This window comes from Peromyscus leucopus, chromosome 2 (assembly GCF_004664715.2).
Source record: "Peromyscus leucopus breed LL Stock chromosome 2, UCI_PerLeu_2.1, whole genome shotgun sequence".
NCBI lineage: Eukaryota > Metazoa > Chordata > Mammalia > Rodentia > Cricetidae > Peromyscus > Peromyscus leucopus.
This window is the reverse complement of record NC_051064.1, coordinates 114,736,629-114,758,695: the sequence shown is the minus strand read 5'-3', so window position 1 is coordinate 114,758,695 and position 22,067 is coordinate 114,736,629. Positions and strand designations below refer to the sequence as shown.

At 45.5% G+C, this 22,067-nt stretch overlaps 1 protein-coding gene across 3 annotated transcripts in view; it reads right to left on the bottom strand.

Moving 5' to 3' along the window:
• Positions 1–2,699: 2,699 nt before the first annotated feature.
• Positions 2,700–22,067, bottom strand: part of Agbl4 (ATP/GTP binding protein like 4) — a 1,176,960-nt gene continuing 1,157,592 nt past the window's right edge. The window contains exons 12-13 of one of the 3 annotated variants that reach the window (XM_028889943.2): positions 14,087–14,183; positions 2,700–6,958 (exon numbers count right to left, since the gene is read on the bottom strand). In XM_028889943.2, the coding sequence (XP_028745776.1) occupies positions 6,838–6,958; positions 14,087–14,183 (218 nt within the window). In that variant the 3' untranslated portion in view covers positions 2,700–6,837. Of the gene's footprint in view, positions 6,959–12,059; positions 13,343–14,086; positions 14,184–22,067 lie in introns of those variants that run through there. The other 2 variants (XM_037203416.1, XM_028889970.2) reach the window with 2 other exon arrangements.

The window sequence follows — 22,067 nt, the reverse complement described above, 5'->3', positions numbered from 1 at the left end:
AGTTCATTAGCCAGCCAGCCTAGATGAATCAGGGAGCTCCAGGTTCAGTGAGAGGCCCAATCACACACACACACTCACACACACACACACACACACACACACACACACGCCCCTGGTACACATACATGCCGTACACAAATATATACAACACACATGCACATTCTCTCTCTCTCTCTCTCTCTCTCTCTCTCTCTCTCTCTCTCTCTCTCTCTCTCTCTCTCACACACACACACACACACACACACAGAAAGAGAGAGAGAGAGAGAGAGAGAGAGAGAGAGAGAGAGAGAGAGAGAGAGAGAGAAACAGTATTAATATCAGTGGTAGTGGCAACAGCAGTACCAGTGGTGTTTGTTAATTGTAGCAGCAACAGCTCTGAAAAGCTGGCATATGAGAAAGCACTGAGAGATAAGGAAACCCCTCATCTCCACTTTCCCACCAAGACCACAGCATTGAAGGCCAAGCAGGACTCCTGACTCCAAGTCCAAAATCACTGCACCAATGCCTTCCCCACTGCATTAGAACTTAAGCCTATAGGCCTTGGCAGTAGCCTGAGCAGTAGGGTGTCTCCGTGGAGGTCATTGCTTTGGGAGGATGAATCCATATTTAGGATCTGGTGACAGGGTGAGGTCATGATAGAGTTTGAGACTTGAGGGCGCTTTATTCTTTCTTTGATCCTGTTGCATTTGCTGACACCTCTGTTTCTAGGGAACTCTTTTCAGGTGCTACAGAGTTATGCAAACAAACTCTGCTCTCAAATAAATGATCATGGAGGAGTGACCATCACTGGAGAGAAACAATGGACATATTCAAAAGTAAAGATTGGAGGGATGGCATGGAGTTGGGATGTACAGATTGGGTGTTTGTTTAGAAACAAGGTCTTGATTACAGCATAGACTAATGACATCATGACCATCATGACCGGCATAACTTTAGTCTTAAATAGTAAAAATCTTCTTCCTTTTTTTTTTTTACATTTTATTCCTTTTCATTTATTTTTGAGATTAATATAATTACATAATTTCTACCTTTCCTTTCCTCCTATCAATCCCTCCCATATACCCCCTGCTCGCTCATTTTCAAATTCATGACCTCCTTTTCCATTAATTGTTGTTCCATGCTCTTGTGTATAGATGATGTTCTTTAGTTAAGAGGAATAAAGCTGGTGGGTGGGAGAGAGCCAGCAGGCAGGACCAGCAAGCCCTGGCAATTAAGCAGAATATGAAAGGCAGAAGTAGAATGGTATCTAGTCTCCTGGACTGAAAAACTGCTCTGAGAAAGGTATCACAAATGTCAGGTCATGGTTTGTAGACATCCCAGAAGCTTCCAATAAGACAGTAGGTTAGCAGGAAAGCATTCAGAGGCAGGAAGGTCAGTTAGAGGCCATTCCAGCAATCAATTTAAGGAGGGGGATGGGAATGGCTAGCAGGGAGAGCATGGAGGACACAGGAAAGCTGGAGGAAGGGAAATGAATGGCAGTCCTCTTGACGGGCCTTAGCTGTACCATTTTAGAGTTGGGAAGGTAAACTGCTCTGAATGATTCAGCCAGTGAGCAAGTGTTGGGGTTGAGAGTAAAACTCAGGTCTGTCTGACTCCAGCATCACTCCACAGCAGTGTTTAATGGCAGACACATCACAAGGCAGAAGTGATGGGCCCTGGAAGCTGGTCATCTGTGTGGGAAGAGATCGAGAGGTAGTTCAGACAGTAGAAGGTTTTGCAACCTAGAGGACAAGGTAGAAAATGAGGACATTAACCCCCCGGTGACGCTGGGGCAAACAGCAGATCTGTATTTAAGACTGATGTGAGAACAGCCAAAAATAAATCTCAGCTCATTGGGGACAAGTACATTTTAAGCAGTAAGGTGCGTGTTCAGGACTGACTACCTGAATTGTCAAGGCTTTGTGTCGAAGGTCTAGGGTGAACTGGAATTGCCTTGGGTGTGGCAGAGCTGAGTGTGTGCCTGGGTTCTGTCTTAGTTACTTACTGGCTAAGGACCACGAGCAGGGAGCCTATTCACATTGCACTGAGCCTTCTCATCTGCAGAGTGGAAAGATCGTCCTGACCACCACACACCCAGAGTTTGGTGAGAGTGGTGAAGGCACTTCAGGAAGTCCTGAGTATGATCAGGCCAAGCCTGAGAGGCTGGTTGCTTGGTTGCTTCATGGCATCCCTGAAACACTCGTTGACCATCTGAAAATAGCCCAGGGAGAGCCCGGTACAGGTTCCTGTTAAGATCTGCTTGCCACTGTTTTAATAAAACCTGGGATGTTACGGAGCGTGGCCTCTTTCTTTTTAGTCAGTTTTATATCCCGTTTTACATTGCCTCTTCTCTCCTCTGCAGGAGTTCGGGGCCTCTTGCCCATGCCACTCCATCAGTGTTCATTCCACTTGGTGAGCTAGATGCTGCTATAGGACCTGTGCTATGTGCTGAGGCCACAGGATGGATACAATGCAAGTGAGTGAGGCATCTGTCCTGACTCTAATCCCACAGTGCACTTGTCAATGCCCCTGGACTCCTCTCTCTTGTCTGACCTTTCTTCAGGAGGTATTCATTCTTCTGTCTTCTCTTTGGCTATAGAAAAGGACTTCTAACTCTAACAAGCAGGAGAGAGGCACAAGGCGGGGGAGTCGGGGGGAGTCGGGGAAGGGGCTTTACTCTGTGTCAGATACTGTATAGACATTATTACACTTAATCCTCAACTTAACTGTGGGAAACAGGTATTAATCACTCCTGTTTTACAGATGATGATGACCCAGAAGCCTAAAGAGGCCAAATCCATTGTCCAAAGCCACACAGGGAGTAGAGACGAGCAGGGATTCACACTTAGACTGGTTTAATTTACTGTTCCTGTTAAGCTGTTTCTCCTCTATTCTCTCTGATCCTTCAGCCTTATTGGTTGGGCTGAGCCTTCCAAGGAAAACCTTCAGAGGCTGATGTCCTTATAGTGCTCAGGAGGCAAGGACTGTGACACAGTAGGATCAGTTCCTACTGCCCAGAAGGCTGGACTGACAAGGAATCTGCTAGAATAGCTACCCCAGAGGCTTCTGGGAAAAGCCCTGTAAGACCACATTGCTGAGCTTCCAAGGGCCCTGAGAGAGCTGGAAACTTCTGTGTGACACATCTTCAATGGGCCCCATGCCCAGCCCCTGGCTTTGAAGGACCCTAGAGTTCAGGATTTCACACAGGCATTCAGGAATGAGAGATGGGAAGGGGCCCCTCGGCAGCAGATGCTAGGAAGTTCTGACATCTTTCCATGTCCCTCTAAGCCTGACAACCTACACACGACCCTCTTCTCTCAGTTTCCTACCAGTTCTAAATAGCAGCATGGTTTGCACTACTCTGTTTTAGCCTGTTTTCTGTTGTGACCAGACTTTACCTCTAGCTCAGTGGAAGAGCTCATTGTGGAGTAGTGGAGATCCAGGCTGGTTCGTATGAATGCAGAGTGAAGGCAAAGAAAGGATTTTCCGAGTGCTCCCCTGGAAAATGCAGCAAGTGCACTTACCTCATGAGTCTTCCGAGAACATCCAATAAGGAAGCAGATTTGGAGGCATCTGGCACCACACCTGGCACACCCCATGTGTTCACCAAGCATTTGGTAAATGTATGACTTGATGCCTAACAAATGTTAATCTCCCACCTCCCTGTTTGGTTCTGCTCTTTCCATTTAGAACAATGAACTGTGATTCTCCAAGGTAGGCTTTGGGGTATGTCACTGAGGCACGCTTACAAAACACGAGCTTGTCATATGCCCTGTCTGCTGTCCCTGTTGGGAAGGACAGGGATGTTCCTAGCTAAAGGAGTCGCCTGTGCAAGGAAGCAGCATCCTCAAGGCAGGTGATTTGCTTCCACTGCTGAGGGCCTCGGCATCCCAGAAGCTGGTAGTTTGCCACTTGCTGGCTGCAACTTTGGAGAGCAAATGCACATCAGTTGTGTTTCAGAGCCCCTGAAATAAAGAGCAGAACTTCCCTTGCCCCAGGATGACCCGTGGGTGAGAACCAGCCAGCGACTAGCATGTCCCTCCCACCTTTCTTTCTTGTATAGTTGCCTCACTTTCTTTGTCAGAAATGCACCCGATTGTGCTCAGGTCAACCCATGTGTGATTCTAGTCTGGGAAAGAAGCAGGCCAGATTACCTCTCAATAGGCTAAATGGCCTTGGGATAGGTGGAGAAGCCTCGATCTGGCTCACCTGTCTACTGCCATCTTCTTCCTCCACACTGAAAGCCTTTGCCAGCTTGGTGTCATAGGTATGACCTTCTCCAAGAGCACTGTGGAGGAAGTGATCTGGCCAAGACCTCAACAAGGGCCACTGACAACCCCTGGACAGTTTTTTATTGTCTGTTTTGTCAACACAGAGAAGTAGACCATTGCAATCCTGTAGTCTATCTTATAAGTACTTTTTTCCCTCTAAGGAATGCTAGACATCAATGTAGTAAATATGCTATAATTCACAGATACTTATGTTCCTGTGTCTAGTGTTTAATGATATTGGATGCTGTAAACTCCCATTATCTGACAGAAATGTAACCTCCTGCCTCATGCCATTTCTTTTCAGAGCCACAGATGAGGCATGATGTTGTAGAGCATCCAGCTTCAAAACCAGCATTCCCCTAAGGAAGGTAACCCTCCTTTCTCCATGATAGATGTCCTCTGATAATAAGCTCAGTACCTTCCAAAAGAAGTCATGGTTGGCAGCTCTCTTTAATAGAAAGCTTTCTTCAGCCTGAGCAGAAGTTTATCTGACTGGATGGTATTTCCTAGATTTGACTAAATTAACTCTGGGCAATACAGCATAAATTTACTTCTTTTGTCCCATGATGTCCCTTAAACATTATAGAGACTGTAACCTTGCTTTCCCACCTCTACCCCTTACTTTTTATCTCAAGAAGAAACAACTTTACTCCCCTTGTCCACTTCTAATGGGAAGTGATTTCCACATACCTCTCCATATTGGTCATATTTCAAATGGTCATAGCTGTCATTTTAATGAGCACATAAACTTTCTGACTGGTGTTTCCCACACTTAAGTTCATCAAATCTTCACAAATGCTAGAGTGAGATGGATATTACTATTCCCATTTTACAAGTGTGAGAACTGAGATTCGTGGAGGTAAAATGACTGTTCTATATTACACCAATATTGAGAAATAAGGCCAGGGTTTGAATTCCGAATTAGAACCTGGATCGCCTGTCTCCAAGTTTTAACCTGGATTCTAATTAGTCAAGAGGCTTTAAAAAAAATACAGTACCCATGTGTGGTCCCAACACATGGACATGGAAGAAAGCAGATCTAAGCGATAGTCTCATTTTATGCAACCCACCCCTGTCCACGACATCTAAAGTGATGCAAAGCTGTCTGGTGGCAGTTGTGTTGAGCCAGGTACACTCTTAAGCTTCCCAGAATTCTGACATAGGAGCTGCAGAGAGTTCGAATCTGACCATTCTTCTGCATCTTGACAGAGCCCCTGACCTCAAAGAGATTAACTCTAATTGGAGTTGGCTGGTTGTCCTCCAAGGAGTAGGAAACCAAAAGGGAAGGGTGCCAAGAACAATCAGGAACAGAGGTGCTGCACAAACCACTTTATTTGGACAATAAAAACCCAGGAAGGTTGCTATATATACAATGGAACATTCATAGCAAACTAACATATGGCTCTTTGTTACCATTTCTGAAAGCCAATATGTGAAAGAGAAAACAAGCTTTGCTCTCGATTCTTGCAATAAACTTTGAAAGTCGCCGTCGCCAATGCAAAGAATGTTTAACTGGAATTGTGTGCTGAAGGCCCCATCTCCCTGGAGCCTCCCTCCTTCTCCCTATCTCCTAATCCTCATTTCCGGGAGGTCATTTTAATTAGCAGGCTGTCATGGTGACTCAGCCTGCTGCTTCCACAGACAGGAAGGGAGTAGACTCCCCTGGACCCATTCATCACACAAAGGCCCTTTAAGCGTCAGGAAAATGCACAGTATTTGGCTTGCTTCGCCTCGGGAATTGCTTCTGCTGTCATTTTCTTTTATCACTCCTACCTGCCTAGGGTGCAGTCCTTTGTCTCTTGCAGCCCCCTTACCTGGTAGTCACCCTGTCCTCAGTGCAGATTATCAGCGCTCACCTCCCTTGATTCTTGTCACCAGGGACTGCAGACCTTATCCACAGTAGTTCTTCGGAATGAATGAGCAACGTTTTTTTTTTTTTTTTTTTTTTTTTTTTTCTTTTGGTCTGGGGAGCTAGAGTTTCGATTAAACTACCCAGGAAGTTGAAAAATGGCTTTCAGAACAGCTTTCTGAAGTTGCATGCTGGGGCTTGAGGGAGTGAGAGAGCATGAGGCTTATAGATACAGTGACCATGTTTCTAAGACCACTCTGATTTCAAAAATTCTACCCCATTGTTCACAACAGCCTGTTTGCCTTTGGCTTGTATGTGTGTTGCTGTTGCTTTGGATCAGAAAATATGGAGACTGCATTCCTAAACTAGAAACACTTGCAACCTGTTTTAAGTAAAGTCACCTGTGCAGTGACCATACAACTTTAAAAGGTGAAGAAGGGCTTACAGAGACCTGAGGCCTATGGGACCTCTTGAGAGGGGTGTGTAGGTTTTCCTATGCTTACCTGGCTCCACTCTCCCACTCCACTCAGCCTCTGAGTTGAAGGCTCACAATTGATTTCCCATTGATAAAAGGGGGGAAAAATCAATGATAAAATGTCTCTCTTTCCCCCTCCCTTTCACCAGCATGTGCACAATGCTGAAAACCCCTGTCTTGGAAACCAGGGAATGGCACTTAATTTCGTGCCCCAACAGGAAATTCGTGTTCCTGTCCCCACAATGCCTCCAGGTGCCATGTCTTTAAAAGGGGGTTGAAGAGTCTTTGTGGTTCAGTGAGCTCTTCTTGTCCCCTTTGCTGTTGGGGACATTGCTGGCTGAGCCCCGCAGGGATGGGTGCTTGTAAGGAGTGGGGGTTTCTTTCCTGTAAAAGGGAAACAACAGAAAGAGAAGACAGCCCATATACACACTGAATGAGTTCATCTGTGTGCATGTCCATCTTCCTCACTGGACAGGGACCTCGTGGGTCCCCAGAACCCAGTCCAGGTTTGGTATAAAGCAGTCATAGTAGCTCAGCGAATGTCTGTAGGATGGTGACTGACCAGCCAATGGATGGATGGATGGAAGGATAGATAGATGGATGGATGGATGGATGGATGAATGAATGGATGGATGGATGGACGCATTGCTTCATTCTAGGCATGGAGAAATTTAAGTCTCTTACAGCTCCAATTTGGTATCTTACCACTTGTATTCCAACTAATTCAACACATTATACATGGGAAGGGATGGGAACACAAAAATCTATAGTTTGGAAATTTGGAAGGAGGCCAACAGGATTATGCTACCTGTCTTGGAGTCTTGTGGGCTTGGAAAATCCCTTCTGAATATGAGAGAGAGAGAGGAGAGAGAGAGAGAGAGAGAGAGAGAGAGAGAGAGAGAGAGAGAGAGAGAGAGAGAGAGGAGAGAGAGAGAGAGGAAGAAGAAGAAGAAAAAGAAGAAGAGGAGGAGGAGGAGGAAGAGGAGAAGGAGTGGAGAGGAAAGAGAGCTCTTGGGTGGTTGGGACACCATTCTGTCATTCCGTGTATGGTGTATGATCACCAAGGACTTCAGAATCCCAGTTTTATTATTCAGCCTCATTACAACAACTCATAATGTCTCCAGGCATGTCTTCCTAGCATGCCTGGAGATCTCAGAGAGCAGATATGTGTCTGTTTTTCCCTCTATGTCCCCGAACTCAGCACCCAACACCCAACACAGTAATCTTACCACCATCATTCAGTGTTTCTGTTCATATCAGAGATAATGAGCTCCTGTGGAGCCAGAACCAATTTTATTCACTGTTGCATTTTACCTTATTCAGTGCTTTATTTGTTATATTTTTGACTGACAAATTGATTTATATAGTCATTGGATTTAAGATTTATTCTCAGCAGGAAGACTGGTCTTAATTTTAAGTCCCAAAGAACTGCTCTGAATTCCCAAGTTGGCTGACTTCAGAAGTGTGGCCTTGGGCAAGGAACTGAACTTCTCTGAACTTCATTTGTACAATGAGAATAAACTATTCCAGTCATCCAGGAGTGTTGTGAAGTTAAATTAGAGAATATGAATGAGCACCCCAGGAGGCTTTGTTAATATTCTGATCCGTGCCTTTAAATCCCACCCCTTAGTGCCACCCTGCATCCTGCCATAAAAGCTTCCTTTTAGGGAAAAACTCTGCCCCTTCCTCTCTCTCTCTTCTCCCTTTTCCTCCACAAGGTGTGCACCCCTTGACCCCCTCCCTCTCTCTTTCTCTCTTCTCCTCCTCTTTCCTATCTTTCTCTTCATTTCTTTACTATAATAAATTCTCCACGTGGATGCAGTGTCTGGATTACGAATTACTGGCCGCTGCCGCTGCTGCCACCATGCCCGCATGGGGTGCATCTGCCCAGCATGCCAGCAAGTTTTCCCTCAGGTGTGGTATATCCTGGCCTGGCCAGCTGGGGGTCCCCCACGTGTGCATAATTCACAACAGGCTTCCTCCCTTCCCTGCGTAATTTGTTGACTGTGGCCCCAGGAACTCTGGACATGTCAAAGATACAGACAGACAGTGATGCTGTACTCAACTTGTTCAGGTTTAGTGGAGGCCATAACTGTACAAAGCAACCACTCAAACTGAAGACTTCAACATGAAGTCAAAAGTGGTGAATGCTAGAAGTAGAAATGGAGCGGGCTGTTTGAATTGGGACTGAAGATGTGTCTTGTGGCCATTGTGCTCTGACCTTGGCACAACAACTTTTATTCATGGTTGATGAGTCACAAACCAAATGAAGATGGAGTAGGTGTCAGGACACACACAAAGGACACCTGGCCTTGACATACCTCCCCCCAGTCTCAGTGCCTGAAAACACATGTTCCTTGAAGATCTGGCCAACACGAGGAGACTGTCTAGTGCAGGTGAGATGAGCCTAGACCCAATGCCCCTTAACACTCTAGTCCCACAAAGCTCATGCTTGGACTGCCACCTACAGATGGTGTGATCTTTTTGAGTCTGTTTTGTTTTCAGCACTAGCAATGGAAGTCAGGGCCACACACATGCAAGTCAGTTGCTATAACCATATCTGCAGCCCTGAGACAGTATGATCTTAAAGGAGTCCCTTCCTGGATGTAAGAATTTAAGGAGGAGAATGCTTGTTCTTCCTGCCTCGTAGACTCTGGTGAAAGGAGAGTTGGAGAAGAGGTACTGAGATTACAAGGTGCCATCCATCCATAGGTCATTGAGGAGAATAGTTCTTCACACCTCAACCATAGGACACAAGACAGGTTTTTTTTTTTTTTTTTGATTTTTCGAGACAGGGTTTCTCTGTGTAGCTTTGCGCCTTTCCTGGGACTCACTTGGTAGCCCAGGCTGGCCTCGAACTCACAGAGATCCGCCTGGCTCTGCCTCCCGAGTGCTGGGATTAAAGGCGTGCGCCACCACCGCCCGGCTACAGGTATGTTTTTATAGGACAAAGAAGATGCAAAGTACCTAGAAGACAGGCTTGGGTTTATTGCTACGGACACAGCTATAGGAAGATGATGTCATGGCACTGAGGTGTGCAATGACTAGAAAGGGGTATGAGAATGCAGAAACAACTTATGGAGTGACTGGGAAGGCAAAGTGTCACTATAATAAAAGATGAGGGCACAGAAAAGGAAAGGAGGCCCTAAACAGCAGATGGCTCATACCTCTGTTCCCTTCTCAATTTCTTTAGATTCATCTGCTTTGGAAGTTAACTTTTCAAGGCTTCTTTAGCTCTTTGGGCACCAGTTAATACCTACCCACCATTTCCTGGGAGGTTGCACATCTATATATGTCATAGGACTTTGAGTTGGATGTGTTGGATTTATTCTCTAATTCCTAAGCCAGGCTAGGTGTGGAGCAGGTACTTCTGGGGTGAGTGGTAAATGGAAATGGACTTTGAGTCCTATGTTTACTATTATTTCGTCACTTCTCTGGCCACATTGGTCTTACCAGTGCTGCAGGCTTTGTTGGGTCCTGTTGCATTTTACCTTATTCAGTGCTTTATTTGTTATAATTTTGACTGACAAATTGATTTATATAGTCACTGGATTTAAGACTATATCTTGAGATAGCATCATTTTCTTTCTACTCCATCAATCTCAACTCTTCATGTCTTAAAAAAACCAAGTCCAAATCTCACTTTCTCCCTGAAGCCTTCTTAGAATATGCCTGTCAGCTGTCAAGGACTTTCCAGGTTGTGTGTGGGAATAATAACATCTGGTTGGCACCTCCCCATAGGGCGAAGAGCTTGAGGGAGATGGTTTGTGAACACTCCCGCCCAGTTCTACTACTGTATGTTCGGTGTCAATGACTTCCCAACTTATTTAGGCCTTAACATTTACAAGCTCTGCACCATGCACTAAGGATTCAGGAATGAGACTGTCCAATGGAGAAGCCAGACCTGCCTGCAGAGATACCAGACAAGACAGCGTAGGGGGTGTGTATGAAAGGCAACTAGGAGCACAGTTGAGGAGATAGCTCTATCTTAGCAGGAAGAGGGACAGGAAGACAGAATGTGACATTTGGAGAAAGTTTGAATGAGATAGTAGGAATTCAGCACCTACAAAATGAAAGGGATAAAGGGAAAGGATGAACAAGTTATAGAAGCATAAAAATGGACGTGTTCAGGCTGATGCATATGGTAGGAAGTGGTTGGAAGCAGGTACTACCAATGTCAAGGGTTTGATAAGAGGCAGGATAGGTGTTCCCAATATCAAGGGTTTGGAAGGGGGCAGGATATCAAATTAAAAATATTGGTTAAGGCCTTGAGTAGCAAAGAAGAGGAGTTGGAATATTACTTTAGAGGTAACAGGGAGCCATGAAGGTTTGTAGTGAGGCCACATCTGACATGTAGTTGTGTATACTTCTTATACACTGTTAAGTGCTGTTATATTTTGCATGTTCCCAGTGTGCTGATGCTAACTATGCTCCCCTAGGACTCATCACAGGCCTAGCACAGGATGTGCTCCTTATATACATATATCATGATGTCACTATGCACAGTCAGGTGTACCTGGTACCCAGGTTCAAAGCCTGAGTCTACTTGGTCAATACCTGCTTACTTCCGTGTTCATGTTCTGCCCACTCACAGAAGTATTCTTAGTCCATTCTTTTTCTCTGTCTGATTTTATGCCCTTTGGTTTTTAGCTCTATGGCTGTGACACTGGTTAAAAATAAATGTAGGGTCTCAGCTTTCCTAATCAATGCTGAGCCTGAGCTCCCATGCCCACATTGCTTCCTCTCCCCAGGACTTCTTCCTGAGGGGCGGCCCAGCACCCCAGATGCCAACAACCTTTCACCAGCATATGGGTAGAAAGTGACATATGGCAATTATCCATGGAGATGGGAGAAAACAAAGATTAATTTTGAGTCAAAACATGTAATTTTCCTTTACAACCAGAACTGCTCTTTCACTTAAGCTATTTGATGCTTGGGTGGAAAATAATACAAAAGCAGGAAGCATTCAAATTCAAATAGGACCCTATATTCCCAGGAATTCATTCTTAAAGGGTTACTTACCAATTTGGAGTTGAATGCTGCTCACAGGGGCTTACCCAGGCCCAGAAGGAGGGGTATGGGGTAGGAAGGGAGCTAATTTGTTTTTCCTAATTTAAAATTGGGTGTATTTGCCTCAACTATTCAAATCCTAGTGAGCAAAGAAGTCTTTGCTGAAGAGGACCTCAAAGCTCAGGGTCAGGGATGCCATGAGCAGAAGCTCTTGGGAGGAAAACTTCCTTGCATCATTCTGATTCAGTTTCAAGTCCCCTCCCAATCTGGAAGATCCTCTCCAGACTGAGGTTGAGTATCCCCCAGAGGGATCAGGCCCTGGGCTCCAATCCTGGCTCCAACTCTGGACCTTGACACCCATTCTGCCCCCTAGGTCTCAATGTCTTCTTTTGCCATGCTTGCTGATGTACCCCCAAACTATTAGCACTACTTCACTGATCTGTGACCAGGACACATGCAAGGAAAATAAAAGAGGTGAAGGATAAAGACAATTTTTATGCAGGCTGACAGAGGACCCAAAAGAGATAATCCCTAAATTAACTTGTAAATGAGATGCTAAGAATTCTTTTGAGTTTTACAAAGCTTTAAATGTTTAAGAACTTTAGCCAATCAAGAGTGACTTCTAAGAATGAACCAAGCACTTTCCTCTGGAGGTGAACTCCTCAAAGGCAGGGTCATACCAATCTCCAACTCATCCCATACCTCCCTCCCACCCAGAGCCGGGTGCAACGTGCTGTCTTCCATAGGTATATGAATGATGGAATGGATGAGTGTATCCATGTAAATATGTGCAGGGCAGGCTGGTACTGCAGGAGGTAGAGAAAGAATAGATAATCCTCCTGTAGGGGTTTTTAATATCCCAGAATGGTGGACATAAAGTCCCCAGATGATCTGTTCTCAGTCCGAGACAGGGTGTCATTGGAGCATGCAGCCATGAAAATCAGGCCTTAGGGAGGTACAGCTCACGGAATGATGGAGCCTGGGCCAGCCCCCAGGTACATTAGGAGACTTGTCACAGGCTATCATAAACTGGCAAAAATCGGAAACCAAAAACATCTGGAGGCATCTACTGTGTGACGGGCATTGTTCTAAGCTTGTACCTAATCTTTAGAACCATATGAAGTGGTTGCTATTATTTCTGTTTAATGGGCAGGTGTAGAAAGGTTTTAAGAGGCCAAGAAACTTGCCTAAAATTCCATTACTCATGAGAGCCTGAGACAGTCCACTGATGGAGCTCTATTGCAGTAGAGTTCAAATGGTCTTAGAATAGGAAACCCTATCTGTGCTATAGACCCTGTGACTTCAGGCAACCTTCTGTTCCTTTCTGGGTCTCCTTTTCTTAAAGTGCAAGACAAGACATACACAGACTAAATAAGATTAGGTACACAAAGTACTTCATACAATAAGTAACTGTGACTTATATATTTATTATTAATAATAGATGATGGAGAAAGATTCATTGTGTTAAGCTCCTGAAGCACCAAAGAACATAGCGAACATCAATGGAAAGAATGGTCTGGCAGGAGTAGAGAGTTGGACACTGCCACGTCATTCCAGGAGCCTGGACCACTAGGGGAACAGGAGATGAGGCCCAGAGGTTGGGCAGTGCTAGAACATTCCAGATGCCACTGGATGTCACTGCCCTGATGTTCATTGAGTGCTCTACCAGCACACATGGGAACTCCCAGAACTTCCAGCTGTTGGTCAGCCCTCAGACAAGATGGATGATCCCATCCCAGTCTTCTCTCCTCCTTGGATCTACAAGTGGGTCCATCAGAGGAGCAAGATGGGACTTCTTAGGGGTGTGTCCTCTGTAGCCCAAACCTTCAAGTGTTAAGGGAAGGGACTATCATAGACTGATGGGATACTCATACACCTGGTACTAGTGTTTCAGTGTAAAGCCCACAAAAACCTGGAAAGTGTGAACCTGAAAAGTGCCTGATTTACAGACTAGGGGTCTGAGGAATTGGAGTTCATTTGGGAACCTTAGAGGATGAGTAATCATATGGAGTGGAATATGTAAACAGCCAGGCTAACTTAGATCAGTGGCTGATCTTGGCTCCCTAGCAATGCCCCATCCCTGGAGATTCTTATGATGGACTTGAAATGAGATGGCCCACCATGCATGACTATGCTGTTATGCAGACTGTGGATTGGAACTCAGCTGTTCAGTTTACTGCATTGTGAAAGGGGACCCTGAGGCATCATTCACCCTGACCAACCTGGTGAGTCAAGGTACTTCCTTGCTCTGGACCATGGGAGGCTGTTTGGTAATCTGGGCTAACATCCCAGAAGCTAGAGGAGATGAAGCTTCAGGGATGCCTGTGCTCAGGAAACACACCTTCCAGGCCCATACTGATTCTTGTGGCAGAGCTAGGTAGGGTTGCCCTTCCTGTGGCACAGGTGGGAAACTGAGGGGCATCAGAAGACTAAGAGAAGCTTCCCTGAGAACAGACCCAGTGATGCAGGACCTGAGCCTAACTGCTTGGCTCTACCACTTACCGAAGCCTTGGCATGGGGACTGTCATCCTCTCAACCAAGGAATTCAGCCGGTAATAGTCTAGAAATGTTCTCGCCACATTCCTCCCCAGCTTCATATCTGCAGGTGTGTGTTAAGAAGCAACTTTGAAAGGAGATTGAGCAGGATGAAAAGAGGCCTAGTTATAAAGAATAAAAATGCAAATAAAGCCGTGGTAAAGAGGGCGTCATCCCTCTCCAGTCTAGGGTTTTAGCTGCATTGTCTCTGTCTTCACAAAACCTTCAGTGATAATTATGGTCCTTCTTTCAGGGACAAGGAACTAAAAGGCACAGAACACAAGTAAAGGAATGGAGTGGGCATTGGGGTCTAAGTAACCAAGCCCCCAAATCTGTGTACCAAGCTTTTTGGTACACTGGGATTTTCCAGTCTGGCCTCAAATAGTCCGGAATGAAGCCTGATGAGCAAGGCACAAAGCCAAGAGACCCTTTGCTGAATAAAGAGCAGGGTTTGCCTGACCTTCAAGGACCAGGCATCTCTCTTGAGAGCAATCCCAGGAAAGCTCTCTGACTCTAAATAGAATGCCATTTCCCCTTGCTATTTGGCAAATAATAAACCCCTAGGGTATAGATCGATAGCCTATTTATCAAATCATAAATTCCCCAGGCAAGGAGAAAGCTCCAGTTCTATACTAGTATTAACACCCTGGGATCAATTAATACAACAATTGTGTATCTACCTTATGCACCATATCCACATCTCTGGGGTTCTCTGCTATTTCCTTTGCCTAAATTCAGGACCTCCCTAACTCTCCCTTAGCTAATATATAGTGTAGGTTCTCCAACTAGCCACTATCTCTTCGTTAGATTTTCCAGGCTCTTCCCTGCTGTCATCCCAGGGCTGAGAGTGTCCCCTTGTTCCCTACCACCATGGCTTTAGAACTGACCTCATTCAGAGTATGTGTCATTTCTCATAGGGTGGAAATTGAGTGTTTACTGACAGTGGGTCCTCCACCCCACCCCCATCAGCTACAAACACCCAAGCTGCCAACCTTCCCCCTGAGACTTCTCATATCCTGATTTTGTCCCCCTCTTTCCATCCCCTAGAATGGGTCAGCATCACCTTTCCCCTGGACGATTGCCATCCTGTCCTCTGGGCCTCCCGTCCCAGAATAGCCCTCCCTCTATAGGATGTTTTCAACAGTGAAGTCAGGGGCTGTGTTCTCTAGCGCAGACCCAGTAGTGTTACTCAGGGACTAAAACCCTTCTGTGTCTTCCAGTTGCTGTTCATAGCTTGGCCCTTAAGTAGGTTCTCAGCTCTCCTCTTGCTACCTCCTGCCTCCCACCCTTCTGCAGCTCCTCCTCTTCTAATTGTGTAACTCTTAGGTCTTTGTTTGCCATGCATCCTACTAGACCACCATGCCAAGCATGCTTTATAGGACCAGATCCTTCTCAGCCTCCAGACCTACATCCAGTTATCACTTTAATAGGAATATCCTCCTTGGTGCCTTTGCTGGGATAGGTTTTCCATGGTATCTTTGTCTAGTTCTCTGCTAGTCAGACTACTCAGCAATACTGAATTTCAGCCAGCCCTTCTTTTCAATAGTCCCTCTAGCCTAGACAATTTATGCAGAAGAGATCATCTTTGCTTGACTCAATCATCTAAATACCTATATGCCTACCTGGCAGTAGCATGAAAAGGAAATGAATAATGACACCCAATAGCTAAGCAGTGCTTAGTATGTGCTAGGCAATCTCATAACAAACCAATGAGATGTCTATTATTGTTCCTATTGCTCAGACAGGGTAAGTGACTTCCCGTAAGACTAGATACCTTATAAATGCCGGAGTTGGGATTTAAACTCAGGCCTTGCTTCTCTTGGACCTACACCATTTCACATTTGTATCTATCTTTCTCCTACCTGATAAACTATCCAGTGGAGGAGATTCACAGCCCTGACCCAGGAATACGTGGATCTGAGGCATGTAGGGTGACATGCACAGAAGCAGCAGCCCGAGGGAGTCTTTGGAGAAGGATTGCTCCTAGCTGGACTATAAAGACAGGACAGCTAAAAAGGCCTTCAGACAAGAGTGCAGAAATGGTTTGCCATTCACACATGCATCTAAACAATATTTTCTTTATCTTTGTTGGGCTGTGATAGGAGAAGGAACTTATCTAATGCCACATAGCTGATAATGGTAGAATCAGGAGTCACATCCAGGCGAGTCTGATTCCAGCCTTTGAGTTTCCACTGCCCTGGGCTGTTTCTCAACTTGAAGGCACCTTTTCTGTCAAAGCCTGAGTCATCCCAGGTCAGAATGTGGTGGGAGGAGGAGAAACAGCAGGCATGGTGTTTAGGACAGGGAGCCGCACTGCAGGCTTGCTGTGCTCTGGGGCTGCTACCTGCGTTCTTTCTCTGGATGTGTCTGACCTTCTCTGTCCCCTCTCTGAAAAGTCCACAAGCTGGCACTGAGCATGGCCTCTCTGACTAGCAGCCCCCAGAGGCTGTCTCATGGCCAGGGCCTGCAGAGACAAGCTGGCTGCTTGAACCCAGACAGTCTCGAGTTGGCTCGGGGAGACCGAGTCGTGGTTATGTGTGTTGAAAGGAATAGCTGCAGGGCATGGGAGAAATGAGAGGTCCCTGTGGACCGAGCTGGTAAGCTGCAGCAGACATTTTTGGAAGCAGATGTGTCTAGCCCAAATCCTGGTTCTGCCACATGATTATGGAGAGAACAGATTTTAATTTCCAAAGATGTCTGCAACATTGTTTCTGGTCTCGCATGCTCTTCTAATATGACCTTGATACTCCTTCCACTGAAAGGCACAGTCTTTATGTTCTTTCCCCTTGAATTTTCACAGACTTTAAACTGGCCTCTAACCAAAAGAATGACACAGTGGAAGTGACATTGTGAGACATGCGTGGCAAGGTCAGATAAACCAAAGTAACTGAACCTTGTGTTGTGGAGTACTCGAGCTAGGGTTCCAAGCTTGCAGACAAGCAGACTGACCACCCCAAGGTCCTGGGACTATGCACAGAGGATAGACTCATGGTCAGCCTTCACTTCTATAGCATTCTGTCATTCCAGTTCCAGCCACTATTTACCTACAACTGAATCAGACTCCTCAAAAGACCCTCCCACTGAGGCTTACTCTAATGTCTGACCCACAGAAGACATGAAGGGATAGCATTATTTTAAGCCACAAATTTTAGGGGGAGACTATCTAACTCAGAAATAGAGAACTAGACACCAAGTAACCTTGCACGAGCTGCTCCATCTTCCTGAGCCATCTTGTCTTGTCTGAGAAATGCCTGCTTCACAGATTTGCTGGACAGCAGTGTGTGGCCGGATGTAGTTGGAGAGCAGCACAGGGCTGATTGAATGGTGAATGACTAAATGGATGAATAAATGAGGGAGAGAGAAGCCTCATCTCTCCCTGACTGTCTATACTAAGAGCCAGACCCCAGGCACCACAGAAGCATTTGCCTTGCTCACCAACAAAGGAGTCTACAAAGGAGTTAGTTGGGCTGCTCTACAAAACTGGAGCTAATCACTTTGGATGGGCTCTGCTGAAAAGGCAATTTTAAAGGTGGATCTTGTCTAGGAAAGATCTCTTTCCTTTCCCCCCCTCTAGCCACAAAGCCTTATTCACTCCAGAATATTTCTTACACTGGCCCTGATTGAGTGAAGGAGCAGGACAAAGGTGAAGGAGAGTAGAGATTGATTGAACATTTTCAATTAAAACAAGATGTCTTGGAAGACAGATTTAAGATCCAGGTAAAGAGAGGCAATAGTTTTCTTGGCTGGGCCATTTTCAATATATTGCAGCATTAAGAGAGGAAAAACTGGGGTGAATGCTCTCAGCTATTCATTATCTACAAAAATCTTGGGATAGTCTGTGTGCTGAAATTTTTTCCCATCCTCAATTTCAATTCATCAGTCTGTTTCTCACAGACAGCAGGGAATAGCCAGCCAACAGGGCAGATGGGCCTGGGAGCCTAAAGTGCAGAGGATGGAGCATGGATTCAGCTGGGGTGGTTGGAAATTTGGACTAATCTGGTGACTTCTACCAAGAACTATCTTGGTATAGAGTAGCTCTAGGCCCCCATTTCATGGGGCTCTTTAACAGGTGATGGGGGTTAGATGTGTTCTATGATTTCCATCCATCCATCCATCTATCCATCCATCCATCCATCCATCCATCCATCCATCCATCCATCCATCCATTATGCATGCAAGCATTGATTCAAACACTTATTGGGTCTTCCTTGGGGTTAGTTGAGATGAATTAGAGAAGTCCACTTTCAAGTCTAGAGGAGGAAAACATCCTACCCCAGTTAACTATATCCCCAAGCAGGTGGTTAGTTACATTGTCACTTTGACAAAAGCAGCTACTAGAGTGTGCTGTGCAATGCAGTTACTGTCACTAACATTCACCACAGCTTGACAAGACCAAAGCATGAGTCTTCATGTATTTCACAGATAAGAAAATAGTATTCAGGGCTTATGTTATTAACCCAGAGTCTCACTCTTTGAAAGTGATAGAGGCAGACTCAAACCCCAGGGTCTTCTCAGCATGGGTACTGTCTCTGCTCTGGAATGTGATAAAAGATCTAAACACAAAATGCTCTCACCCTGTAGAGGAAGACTGAATTCCAAATGGAAAAACCGTGAAAGGCTTCATGGAGGTAGATGTGTAACTAAGATTTGAAGGATGAAGATAACCTGAAAGAGAAAGTGGGCTGAGAATACAGCCCAATGGCAGCTCATTTGCCTAGCAAGGCCCAAGGTTCAGTCTTTTCTCCTTCCAAAGAGAGAAAGTGGTGGAGGCACGTGTCAGCAGAGGCACAGGTGTGGCCAGGGACCACGACATGACCCGAAAGACAATAGGGAAGGTGGGAGTCTCACCTAACTGAAGTGCAGAGTGGAAAGTAAGGCTAGCATGTGACAGGGGCCAGACTCACCATGGCTTTAGCTGAAAAATTAAGGAACTCAAACTTCTATTCTGAGTGCTGGAGAGATGGCTCTGTTGTTAAGAGCACTGGCTGCTCTTTCAGAAGATCTGGTCATAATCCTGGTACCCATTCAGTGACTCACCACTACCTACAATTCCAGTTCCAGGTGATATGATGCCCTCTTCTGGCCTCTGTGGGCATTGCAGATACATGGTGCACATACAAACATGCAAGCAAAACACTCATATATACAAAATAAAAAAAAAAATAAATCTTAAAAAAAAACCCTTCCATTCTATAGGTAATTAAAACTAATGAATACAAGGGGCTGTGCCTATCATTCTTTCATTAACATATATATTCACTGATAATCTACAATGTTCAGAGTTTTTGGAAGGTTCAGAGTGTAAAGACTAAAAGTCAAACAAAAACAATAGTTCTTAAGGCTAGAACTAGAGACATATTACAAAGTACAAAAAAAAAACATGACAAAGTATGAAACTGTGATTCTAATACTGGTATGAGAAAATGTAGTCAAAATCTAGGATGATGGAGATGTGAATGGGCCTCTCTGAGAAGGGAACTGCTGTGGAATAATCCTTCTGTACACTGTGTGAATATATGTCATTATGATTAGTTTAATAAATAAGCTAACTGACCAATAGCTGAACAGGATAAAATTAGGCAGGAAAGTCAAACTGAGAATGATGGGATGAAGGAGGGCAGTCAGAGAAGACATCAGCCAATCACTGAGGAAGCAGGACATGTAGAAAATGAGGTAACAAGACATGAGCCACATGGCAAAGCATAGATAAGAAATATGGGTTAATTTAAATGTAAGAGTTAGGTAGTAACAAGTCTGAACTATGGACCGAGAATTTATAATTTATATTAAGTTTCCAATTCAGTTATTTGGGAAGCAGCTGACTGTTATTTGGGAGCAGGCAGTCAGGACAGGAAAACTCTGCCTACAGGGGACATTAAAAACCAACAGTGAGGACAGGTGTCACATCACCTATGAATTGAGAAAAGTACAGTAGAAGGGACCTCTGAGGAAAGAGAGAAACTAAAAGTGGCTGGGAAAGTAATATACAAGGGGGAGATCTCAGAAGGCCTTGCTGTAGGCCATTGCAGAGTGTCTGATCCTTCTAGGTGACAGAGAGGCTACTGGACACTCTGAAGCAGGCAAAGAACACAGTCTAATTTATACCTTTAAGAGATCACTGCTATGTTAAATATCTGAAGCAAGTGTGGGAGCAGAAGAAAGTGGGTGTGGGGATCTGGATGGCACAGAGGTAATGGGGGCCGCAGGGTTCTCAAGGGCTCTAGGAGACAAATAGTGACTGTCTCAGGCCTCAGATCTGGAGCACTGTGTGAACACATGTGTGAGGACTAAGAGCCCACAGAGTGGTGACCTGGGCCATTTCCCTCCTCTGTGTTCTCTGGGAGTAAAAGCAATGTGATTAGAAGTCTCATCTCCTCATCCTTCCATTCCACAAACATTACTGAGGAACCAATGATACTAAGAGAAAACTGGCAAACACCCCCCATCTTTGTGGAGCTTACATTCCAGTCACAGGTGACAAATGTAAACCTGCGGGATAGGCCAGAAGGTGATAAGCATTGAGATACGGAGCAGGGGATAGGCAGTGAAAGGCAGGAGGAAACCACAGCACTAAGCAGGGTGGTCAGAGGGGACTTCGACAAAAGTGGGCTTGCAATGCACTTGGAGGAGACCGAGGAGCTAGCCAAGCTGAAGCTGAGTCTCCTCACCCAAAGCAGGACTTGTAAAATCCAGCTAATCATAAATGGGATAAAAATGAACCTTGGAGAAGAGTCCCTCCATGTACATCCATAGTGGTACATGGCAACTTCCAATTCTCTGAACTCAAATCTCACAAACCTCTACCCCTAGATGTGCAGCCTCCTTGCACTGTCCTGTTCCTTCTCTTGCTGCCCCACAGCTCTGCTGCCTTCTGTTTTCTCCCTTAGGCTCCATCAGAACCACTCACCTGGCCAGCCCTGCCCTGCACTGCAGAGTGCTAAGGTCCTCCTCCCGGCAGTGTGTGCTACATGCAGTGCTATGTTTAGGTGGAAGCCCTGCTGATGCCATATACCCAAGGAGACTGGGATGATTAGGTGGAAGTCTCTCTCTCTCTCCCAAGACCCCGCCCCTAAGAAAGTCTGCCAAGAGTCAGTCCCTCCCAGGGGCTGCTCAAGACCATGCCCACAGACTACTTAAGACCTGGTCGGCCATACCAGCAGTGTGTTCTCATGTTCTCTCCCCTGCCTTCTCGAGAGTCACCTGGGAGTTGCTTTGCTCTGTTTATTAAACCTGGACTTAATAATTCGTCTTGATTGGCTTATTACATCAGTGGTGGAGGATATCCAATAACCGGGGATCCAAAACTTATCACTCTGCTCCCTACCTTCATTTTGCTGATGAGACATCACAAGTCACTTGTCCCATGATGCACATCAAGTATTGGTCCCAAGGAAGACTGAAGGTCATTCACTTATTCCTTCATTTAGTAGCTAAATGTTACAGTACATCAGACACTTTCCTAAGAGTATCAAACTTCATGACAGTCTCTCCTTGCTATCATATTGTCTCCAAATCAGAAAGCTTAACACCTACATGTCCTCTGTCTGGAAACCTCCACTTGAAAGTCTTCCTCTGCTCACACTGCTATCCCTGGCTGCTATGGGAGATCATCATTAAGCAGGAGGATTAATTCTACAGACGGGGATGCCAAAGACAAGGCATTTCTCTTTGGTACGGCTGACAGCACGGCTAGAATATTAAGAGGCAGCTATCTAGGGGCCTCTAGGTAAAGCCTGAGGAACAATGTGGCGATGAAACATCTTTTGTCTCTGCTTCCCTTGCCAGTCCTCTACAAGGTCAGGCAGAAGCCCGACTAACTAGATGAATCCTGCTCTGGAGTAAGGGTGCAGGCTGCGGGGATAATCACAGAGGCCTTTGTCATGGCAAGAAAGTCTCCCAGACAGCTCTGAGAGCAGGAGGTCTAAGAAATAGGGAGGTTGGGGGAGGA